Source organism: Scomber scombrus, chromosome 11 (genome assembly GCF_963691925.1).
Source record: "Scomber scombrus chromosome 11, fScoSco1.1, whole genome shotgun sequence".
In the NCBI taxonomy this organism is placed as follows: Eukaryota; Metazoa; Chordata; class Actinopteri; order Scombriformes; family Scombridae; genus Scomber; species Scomber scombrus.
The window spans coordinates 22,353,811-22,365,112 of NC_084980.1; the positions used below are offsets into that span (position 1 = coordinate 22,353,811).

The 11,302-nt window shown below is 40.0% G+C and overlaps 1 protein-coding gene across 1 annotated transcript in view; it reads left to right on the forward strand.

Moving 5' to 3' along the window:
* LOC133990692 (zinc finger E-box-binding homeobox 1-like) overlaps positions 1-7,675 on the forward strand; it is a 71,885-nt gene extending 64,210 nt beyond the window's left edge. The window contains exons 6-8 of the mRNA XM_062429091.1: positions 1,398-3,214; positions 4,669-4,840; positions 6,020-7,675. Of these exons, the coding sequence (XP_062285075.1) occupies positions 1,398-3,214; positions 4,669-4,840; positions 6,020-7,017 (2,987 nt within the window). The 3' untranslated portion in view covers positions 7,018-7,675. The remainder of the gene's footprint in view (positions 1-1,397; positions 3,215-4,668; positions 4,841-6,019) is intronic.
* The last annotated feature ends 3,627 nt before the right edge of the window (positions 7,676-11,302 follow it).

An 11,302-nucleotide genomic window follows, 5' to 3' on the forward strand; every position in this document is an offset into this window, starting at 1 on the left:
TCCTGTGCTCCTCCTTTTCCTCCTTACCACTGCTGCAGAAAACTGATCTCTGCTCCTTGAATGCAGCATGCAGGTCAACTAGGCTCTCTCCTCTACAGAGGGGACACACTAAACCCTGTCCTTAAAAGCAGGACACCAGGGCCTGCTTAAGATTAGCCAACATTCAGTAAACCACAAGTTATCTAGCACCAGTGGCTAGGACACAGATGAGTTTTACAAGCACAGGAGCCCTGAAGCAGAGTTAGCTTGCTTCTAATTCTGCAAGGGCAGAACAAAAGAGCCACCTGGGCCCCCTGACTGGACCACTGACTGCACAGTAAAGCTTGTACTGTTCAGTCTCGGAGACACGTCTCTTCTTAGCCTGACTGACCAGCCGAAAACCTCTCTCCTCACGAATTTGGTAAAGTACCGGGCATAGCACAGTATGACAGCACAGGACTAAGCAAGACTGTTAAACTTAATCAGTGTGCATGGATTGATTTAGTTTATTGTTGTTAATTGAGCTCTATTGTTATGATGTCTGTTCTTAGTCAGGTTATTGCATTAAGCTGATGTTAAATATCTGCAGCACTGGATGTACTTATACTTGCATGCAAACTCACGGAGAAGAATCTCAAAGCGTGCATACAGGCAGAGCGAAGAAGAATATATTCTTTTGTCCCCTCTCATGCCGTGCAAGTAGGTCTATCTGCACACTCGCAGTGACACACCCACTAAGCATGAGCAGTGAGAGGGGGTGGGGTTGGGTGGGTCACATAACATGCCATGCCATTAAGGTGACAGCATTCGGGGGGCAGGCGTAAATGTGTCATGTAGTAAACTGGGTGTGTTGTGTAAGTCTGCAAGATTTCTGATAAGCCCTCCTCATGCCATGTGACTCTGGTGTTGTTTTTTGTCAGCCATTTTTGTAGTTTTCCTTTGTCCCAGTTAGCACAGCTGTCTGTTTAATGTTGTATAAAAGTGAAAACTGCCAACCTCTGCAAAGAACTCCAAAAATCCTTCAACCTGCGGTCATTTTGATTGTAGTTAATTAGAGTTGCAGATTTATGAGAAGTGTATTCAGTTAAGTATAATCAGTTTGACATGTCTTTCAGGGTAGAGCTCTGATTTAATGTAAATTAAATGCTTTTAATTATATCTGATCATTAATAATTTAATTTAATAATCTTAATGCTCTTTTTAAATGATGCATGATCTCTACAGTTTAATAAAATAGTTTAATAAATGTAATCATATAAAAAGTTATCAAGATTATGGATTAATCAGACATTGGATGACTTTTCAAAATCTTGCAGACAGCTGAACTAAAAGATAAGTGGTGTAGACGAAAACTAAAAAAGAAAAGCGAGCTTCTCTTTTAACACTGTTATGTATTTTCTCTGTGTCCCCCTTTTTAGGTGAGAAACCATACGAATGCTCAAACTGCAAGAAGCGATTCTCCCACTCAGGCTCCTACAGCTCTCACATCAGTAGTAAGAAGTGTGTGAGTGCGGCACCCACGAACGGCGTCACTCGGACATCGATCAAGATCAAGTCCCCTCCCACCACGGCGACCACGCCTGTGATGATCGCTCCAGCTCGCGTGATATTGAAAGAGAAGACTGAAAGCAAACCCCTTCAAGAGCAGCTCCCCGTCACCCAGATCAAATCTGAACCTGTGGAATACGAGTGCAAGCCCGCGACGGCAGCACCGGCAACGTCAACTGGTGCCAACGGAGTGGTAAACGGAGGGACGGCGACACCTGCTGCGGTCCACACTGCGACACTGCCTCAGGGCGTGGCAATGGTCGTACCCACAGTCGGCCTGATGTCACCCATCAGTATCAATTTGAATGACTTGCAGAATGTGTTGAAGGTGGCCATGGATGGAAATGTGCTCAGGCAGGTGATGGGTACAGCCAACAGGGTGGTGACGCAGGGGAAGCAAGGAATCGTAGTCCAGCAGCCCCAGCAGCAGATCATCAGCCTGCCGGCCTTCGTGGATCACGACGGCACCACAAAGATCATCATCAACTACAGCATCAGCCCTGCAGCCGCTACCACTGCCACTACCCACGCTGCACCTTTTATCGTTAAAAACAATCCTCTTCCCCTTCCTACGGTTACCAGTGCTGCAGCCCCCACCCCCACCAAAACAGATAGACCCCAAACCCCTGAGGTGGCTGACCTCACCATTGTCAAGGCAGAGCCAGAAGCAGAACCCGTCACGGTGATGGAGACGGAGGCATCCACACAAACAGAAAAAGGAACTGTTAAGACTTCAAGGACTTCACACACTGAAAAAGCTCAGATGCCAAAACCCAACAGCTCCAGTACGTGTTTACTATGTGACGACTGTCCCGACAACCTGGAGGCGTTGCACCTGCTCCAGCACCGCAAAGCAGCCAACGGGGAGGCCGTCGACTCCGCCGCACTCGACCCCTCATTCGCCGCTCTGCTAAGCGAGGCGGGGGTGACGCTGGAAGAACCGCCTGTGGAAGACCTCGTCTCACTCCTCAAGACATATTTTGCCTCCAACGCCAACCCCAGCCAGGAAGAGCTGAGAAAGATCTCGGAGTCTGTCAGTATTCCTATGGAAGTGATCAGGAAGTGGTTTGTTAAGATGAACTCTGGGAAAAATGCCGGGAAATATCGCAATGAAGCAGCAGTTTACAAAAAGACTGAAATCACAAATTCCAATTCAGAGGATGCTTCAAATCAGAATGGAGAGACGATGGAGGAAACCAAACTAGAGGCTTCTGCCAAAGTCTCAACAGAATCTGGAAGTGCTTCCCCTTCATCGCCACTAAGCCTCAACACCGGTGACCTCATCATCATTAAAAGCGAACCAGAAGACCCAGAAGCTCTGGACTCCCAGGCAGAGCCCCTGGACCTCTCCCTTCCTAAACACCTTGCAGCATTGGCAACTACAAGGACAACGCCTCCCATCAAACAACAGGAACACCCTCTGAACCTGACCTGCCTGAGGAAGGAGCAGCTCGAGGGTCAAACCATCTTCGTGAACACACCTCAGACCGGAAGACCTGTCAACATCGTCACCGCCGCACAGCTGCCCACCCTGGTGGCCATCGCTAGTCAGGGCACGGTGGGCTGTCTCAGCGCCATCAACACCACAACGAAGCGAACCATCCTCATCCCCCAGCTCACTTACACCTACGCTACTACGGCCGGCAGCACCACTGAAGCAAAGACTGTTGTACTTAACGGACATAAGGTTGGTAGTCTGGAAAATTATGTTTTCCTAACACTATTTCCTCTGTGGGGTTTTAGACATTTTGATAGATTTTTAATATCCGGCTGTGTTCTGCTAGCTACTCAGGTAAACCAAAACTACTCAAAAAATTTGCAGTAGACTGTCTGGAAATTGTGAAAGTTGTGCATTTATATCGAATGCATGCACTACTGTTATAGGAAAGAAAAACATTTCATATCCAAGTTGTGCATTTTAACTCCATCTGCCTAAATACTCACCTGCAAACTGATTATATGTTTCAGGCCCTTCAGTACCATAAACAAGCTGTTTTAGTTCACAATGAATATCTGTTAATCTATTCATCTTGAAATTGCTACTTTTGTCTGACAGTCAAAACAAAAACCAAAGATATTCCATTAAAATTGATTTTTAACAAGGAAGGACAATGTTACAACAGTATGTGATCAAAGTAGCAATGCCATCAAACAAAGAGCAAAGCCTGGAGAGTTACAATCTTATGACACCCGATGTATCAGCTATTTTTAATTCAAAAATACCCTTTCTTGGCTACATGTCATTATTGTATAGTAAGTACTTCGGTTTAGATAGAGTTATACTGTCACTATCTTACTAGCTATACTATCACAAAACTATAGTACACCCCACCCACAGTCATTCTTCACAGATTGTTATTTTCAAAAACTCTTTGCTGGAGGAGGTTGAGTTGCTCTACCTTCATCCTTAAAATACTATGAAAGTGTTCTGTTGGATTAAGATCAGGTTATGTTTTTACTTTTCTTCTTTTAAATACTCCTGTGTGATTTTTGTAATGTTTTTGGGATCATGAAATCCTCTCCTGCCAGCCCTCTTGGGAAGGGGAGTGGGAGTCATCTTTTCATTCAGTATGCGGTTAGATAAACGAACATTCATAGTGCCTTCTGCTGTCTTCTACTGTATAAAATAACCTGTACCCACGTTCCCTTGAATAATGAATGTTGACATGCTTACAGTGACTTTCTCTGGGAATGATACGGGTGAGGCTGACAAACTGCGACACCCATTGCATGTGTCTGAAACGTCCTGTCCTCCTTCAACTGATTGTGTTTTCTCAGATAACAAATCAGTGTTCAGCACATATTTCACTTTCTGGTTTCTTTGGATTGCTACATTAAACGTTTCAAAATTATAAATCCATAAATCCAAAGCAACCACTTTTCTGCAGGGAATGAAATCTTATTTTTAAGAACATTCTGCTTTATCCTCATTGAGTTTCATATCTTTACAAGTAAGCTTCTCTAGTTTTTGACCGCTGAGCAGATCACTGCAGAAGCTGATATATCACATTTAAAAGAAAGAGCTTTAAACATTAACAGTCATTCAAACCAGTGATCATTTCATTAGAAGCTCATTTTCTTCACTTTTGAAGTTATTGCCTCCACTTCACAATATGGCATTAAATTTCCTTCCATTTACAGCCGGAGAAGAGACCGGACAGCAGCTCTGATGGCAATTCCACGGTGGAGGAGCAGCACGAGTTGGCTATTATCAAGAAGCGGCGGCTGGAAAACGGCGTTTACCCCTGTGATCTTTGCTCTAAGGTCTTCCAGAAGGGCAGCTCCCTGCTCAGGCACAAATACGAACACACAGGTACGATTAGGATGAACATAGAAACCTTTTAAAAAACATGACTTCATGCATTCAGGAAAACATGATCTCAATTGTCTTTTCTGTGCTGGAGGAACACTAATGCGTTAATTTGTTTGTCAGGTTTATTCTATTCAGCAGCTTTTGTGTTTTTTCTTTGTGTAGCCTGAAGCAGGTTCTAGTTTTCAAGGCTCTGACTTTATATATGACATCATATCTTGTTAAACGTGTTACACTCAACTTGATTGTAACATTTATAGGACACCTGGCCTGTAAATGTATCCGCTCCAAGGGATTCGACATCAGTATTTATAGATGAGGCTCTCGAGGTGAATTAAGTGAATATTTTCCCCGAAGCTCCAGCTACCCTCCAGATTGGAAGATGGCCCGTAAAGTCTGTTTGCAATATGTGCACTGCACTACTGTTCAGCCATGACATCATCCACCTACACAGACACACACACACAATATCATTTCTGTGGATTTCAAGGCTGCTGATTTAAATATTGATTGGTCAGCAATGACTCGGGCAGGTGAATAGATTTCTAAATGCCAAAACTCGCTTCTTTACCTCCACTGTGAATAACTTCTCATCCATTTTTTGACAGTAAAACTGGAAATTGGTGCTATAAAGGAGAATTGCATCTTTTCACATTATATAAAACTATGACCATATTACCTTACAGCAGTGGCTTATTGCTTGTGATGAAATTCACAAAACATTACGAAATATCCACATTGAAGACGCTGGAGCGAAATAATTTAGATTTTTTTTAATTTAAAATTCTTGCAAAACGACTTATCAATCATCAAAGTTGTTGATTATTAATTTTCTGTCAATCAACTAATTGTTGCTGTTCTAATAATGTTTTGTTTTGTGTGACTCGGTGGGCAGAATCGGACCCCTAAAATTGGAAACAGCTGCTTTTAACAGTCGTTACTTTTAACATTTGTATAAACAAACTAAGATCTATTGAGTTGGAGCTTTCAATCATATCACCTGATCTTGATATTGATAATATTGTTATATTGTGATACAAGAACAGTTTTAAGAGGATCTTTGGAGTTTATTTACTACCTTTTCTTTGCTAAAATGATCAGTTATCATTAATATCTCCCTGTACTACATTACTCTCAGTATTGTGTTCATCTTTGAATTGTTTTTTTTATTATAATCTGCAGGAAAACGCCCCCACGAGTGCAACATCTGCAAGAAGGCCTTCAAACACAAGCATCACCTGATCGAACACTCGAGGCTGCACTCGGGTGAAAAACCGTACCAGTGCGACAAGTGCGGGAAGCGTTTCTCTCACTCAGGCTCTTACTCCCAGCACATGAACCACCGTTACTCCTACTGCAAGAAGGACGGGATTAGCGCGGGCTCCGGCTCGGGTCCCGGCCTTTTCCAGTCTGAGCTCAGCAGCCCCGGAGCCGGACCGCAGTCGGACAGCCGGACCACGACCCCGCCCTCCCAACTGGACTCAGACGAGAGGGAGAGTGAGGAGGAAGAGGACGACGACGACGAGGCCATGTGCATGGACGACATCCGGGTCGTGCAGGTGGACGACGGCGAGTGTGAGATCTACGAGGGTAATTTTGAGGAATTCGCCGGCGAGGAAGAGGTGGTGGCAGAGGATGAGCTGACAGGAGGAGGACGAGGAGAAGAAGAAGAAGAAGAAGAAGAAGAAGAAGAAGAAGAAGAAGAAGAAGAAGAAGAAGAAGGAGAGGCAGCAGAGGAAGCGAAGGCGGATGAGGAAGAGGTCGTTTCTGAGGTGATGAAAGTCAAGCTGGTGGACGACCAGCGAGAGGAAGAGGAAGAGATGGAGGAAATAACTGAAGAGATGGAGGAAATAACCGAAGACATGGAGGAAATAACTGAAGAAAAGGAGGAAATAACCGAAGAGATGGAGGAAATAACCGAAGAGATGGAGGAAATAACTGAAGAAATGGAGGAAATAACCGAAGAAAAGGAGGAAATAACAGAAGAAAAGGAGGAAATAACCGAAGAAAAGGAGGAAATAACTGAAGAAAAGGAGGAAAAAACCGAAGAAAAGGAGGACGAGGCAAGTGAAGAGACGGAGGAGACGGCAGACTGTGAAGCAGATACGGACAAAAGCATCAGGGAGGACGCAGGAGGCGGCGGCGAACCCACAGAGGAAGCGGTGACAGACGCCAAATAAAAAAAAAAAAGAGGAAAAGAACTTTTCTTCAGGACAGTTCGAAAAAGTGTTGATCATCCGCGTCGAGTTAAATGAAGACAAAACCGCATCTTGCCATCAGAAGGAAGTTATGGCGGTTGCCTGATCTTAACGGTCCACTACTGTGTACAAAAACCCAGGTGTGCCTGAACTTGAAAAAAGAAAAAAAAACAAGAAAACAGTGACTTTTTTTTTCTTTTCTTTCTTGTGGAAATATCAGTGTTATAAATTGTTTATAGAAGTACAGATTTTAAAGCCGAACTCTCCCATCAACTTGTTAGAACTTGTTACTGAGACATCCCAGGTTGTTTTATTGATTGTTTTGTTTGTTTGTCTGTTTTCATTTGATCAGTGTTACTAATCTTGTTCTTGTTTGAAAACATTTTAACCTGTAAAGATGAGAAAGATTTCTATACCTTTTTATTGCCAATGAAGTTTCCTAAATCAGTATTTTATTGAGTTCTACGAACAAAAACCTCTGCACTACAGTATTCCTGGTTTACCTATGGATACATGCCTCATGCATCGTATGCCCTTCAGTGTTATATACATACACTAGCTAGCAAGATGTTGTCTGTGTTAGTGTTATGTTAAGTCTTTGCTAGCTAGCATTACGTTTGTTTTCAGTTTGACTGTTAGCCTTAAGGAAAACAAAGTATTCTTGGGGGAGGGAGAGGGGGGGTTGTGGGCGGGATGGGGGGAGTCCGGGATATGAACGTGGCTTCTGTTACGCCATAACCAAATTTGTCCTATCAGGGAAGTAAAGTCACAACCTCAAAGCCAGCATCGGGGCGCTGGTGTTTTGCAACCCGGCGTAGCCTCCAGGTGGAAAGCTCCGCCCACTCCGGCTCCGCTGTGGCTCCAAAACACGCGCATCCATTCTTACCAAGCTTCTCCTTTTTTTTTTTTTGGGTTGATTTGTAGTTCTCAGTCAGTGTTTCAGTGTTGTCAGCTTACATATGAAGTCATACATGAAGGAACAGGGCTGTTACCTGCTCCACCCCAATGCCTCCAGCCTTATGCAAGACCTGTGTGCTGTTAAAAGTGCCATTGAACAGTGTTATCATTTTATTTTTTCACACATGTAGCCAGTATTATGTTCCTCTGTTACTTACACAAAACCCATATTGACTAACGTTTGTTGACTTGCTCAGAACAGCAGCGTTATGCCACAATTTTTACCTCATGAGAAATGAATTAAAATATTTTTGAGGCCTTTTTAAAAAATCTTTGAACCGCACGTGAAAGTTGGGAAACAATTATCTTAATTATCAATTCATCTGTTATAAGTATTCTTAATTAATTTTTAACTTTCTCAATTATTCAACTTGAAGTTTTGTCTATAAAGTATCAGAAAGTGGTGAAAAGGGCCCCATGATCAAGGTGGCATTTTCAATTTCTTTTTTTATTACACAATCAACTGTCCAAAATATAAAGATAATTTATGTTCAATCGTATAAAACAGAAGAAGCTAAAACAAGAGAATTGTCATTTTTTTTCATTTTTCCTTAAATACTGAAATGATAACATGACATAATATAATTGTTGCAGACCGTTTTAGCTGTTGATCAACTAATAAATTCAGCCTTTTATAGTTTATCTGTATAAGATTAGGCTTTTGGCTCTTTACACTCATGTTATATTTTAGTATATTTGCTGTTGAACAATAATTATCAGTTTCAGACTTATTAATAGTCCAACAACACCCAAAACCCACTCAGAAATAATAACATCTGACGCTTAGAAATGCGTTACAACCAATCAGAATGACGTTGCACACTGAGCTTACCTGTGGATATAAAAATGCCTTGTGACCTTAAAATGATCAGTTTCACTCTGATGTTTGAAATGTGTGAAAATGAATCATAAATAGGGATTATTAGGGACTTAATGCCATGAGTCAAAGTTTTAAAGTGCTTAAAAACCGAAAATGTCCTGTTAACAGAGTGATTACACACACAGGGAACGTTGTCTCTCCAACTTTCTCAACCAGTTTATTTCAGGAAGAAGCCAAAAAATATATTAATAAAATGGTTTAAAATGAAATTGAGGACTTTACACTAACTTGATATATTTTGTCAGACTTGTGCACTTGTTTCAGATTGTAAAAATATGTTAACAAAAAGGAAAAAGGTGGCGAGCTGTCCCGCACTTCAGGAAACAAACGTTAGTGAATGTGGTCTCGGTTGAAGTGTTTTCAGTTGGTTTTTACCAAACAGTGTTTTTATTTTATTAGTCTGTTTTAAGTCTTTTTGTTCGTGTGTGTCCTCTGTATGTTTTTTTCAACAATGGCAGTATTAGAACCCTGTTCACAGATTTTAAAAAAAAATGTACCTGTTAGTTTTTAGAAAACTTTTTTATATTTATGTGTCTTATTTTTATATTTTCTTTTATGGTTATTTATTACACATTGTAGTGTACATTACTGTAGTATGAATTGATACAATAATATATTTTAGTATGAAAAATAATCTTGAGACAAACGCACAAAAAAATCCCAAAATGTGGTTCTGGGAGCTGACGTTTGTTTTAACAAAAAAATAAATAAAATAAAAGAAAAAGAAAAAAAAAACATTAAAAAAAATTATAAAACCTGTATTCTGTAAACATGACTTCTGTTTTAAGCTAAAAGTAAAAAAAAAAAAGAATGAAGTGAGAAATAGAAACTGTTACATGTGCATCCGCTCTTTGCGTCGTTATGAAGCTACTGAATTCTAAAACTCTGTGATTTTAAAAGCATGAGTCGTTGCCGTTTTAATGAAGGATCCTTTTATGAAGTCGTTACTCCTCCCTTATTTCGAAAGCCAAATTTAGGTCGTTGTCTCGCAAACCCTGTTTTTTCTGTTCTGTGCCAACTTGTTCCATTGTACTGTCGAAGGCTGCATATTGTTTGTCCTCTACACACCCTTTGTAAATCCACTGTCTTTTTTTGTATTGTTTTTATTTTAGTTTTGATCCATTTTTATGACTCCCCATCACAATAAAATATAAGACAGCATTTCTGAGTGATGACTTTTACTTTTATATTTCATGCTGCATCAATCAAGTAGGATTAAAAATCTATTTGGATGTACAGTAGATGTAAGATTTCTTGCTAGTTGGTTTAGCAGTTAGACCATCTAGTGTAGATAATGTTAGATTTTATCATCAGACAGTTTCTATGTCTTTGCCAGGGGTAAATTTAGGAGTTGATGAGATCCAAGAACACCCAGAGCCAGGGGCAATTTTTAACATCAATTTTACTGCATTTTATGACTAATGCAAACATCATCAATTTCCCAAAAAAAACCAAACATAAATAAATAAATAAAAAATAAGTAATTAGATCAAAAGGAAAACAAAAACATTACATTTATATTATATTTAATATTAATTATCAATCAATCAATCAAAATTGTATTTGTACAGCACTTTTCATACATCGCAATGTAACACAAAGTGCTTTACATAATCAGAACAAACAAAAAAAATCATTAAAAATAGAAACTCAGGAAACGCTATCATAACTCTCAGGAATCTGCAATGAGGAAACACCAGCGGTAGGATTAAAATGTAAATATATATAAATAAAATAAAGCTAATAAAATATTAATAAAATATCAAAAATATATAAAAGGAAAGAAAAAAATAAAGTCAGGATAGAATAAAGTGAGTAAAACTGGAGATGTTAGGAGTAAAAGTAATGAAGTAAAACATATAAAAAGGTGGGTTATCACATCAATTGCATTTCAGTCTGTAACACTGTCTCAACTGAAATGTCTTCAGAAGTTTCACTCTTAATCACGATTGTTATAAACTCACTCAGATTCAGTCAGCAGCTGGTTATAAGTCACTGTTCAGAAAAAGTGACGTCAACCAGATTAAATAGATTCAAAGTTTTTCCAACAAACATGCGTGTCAAAATGTAATGTCATTTCAATCAGGAGAGACTCAATTGAAAGAAAGGCTTAGACGTACATAATTACATTTATTTGATGTAAATTGCACAATAGGGAAGGCTGAAAAAATATGAGAAAGAAAGAAAAAAATCACACTGAACATCTGGATGGATGAGATGTGGAGATGAACTCAGTGGAGGGACTCATGGACATAAAAAAAAAAGAAAAACAGAAGATTAAAAAATTAAATGCAGCTTTCAAACATTGTATTTTTCGTTTGTCAGTTAAGAATGATGGATACAAAAAAAGGAAAAATAGAGAATCAAAGTTTTTATTTTTATTTGCCCAGGTGGATTAAAAGGAGTTTATACTGTATGTGTTTAGCCTCC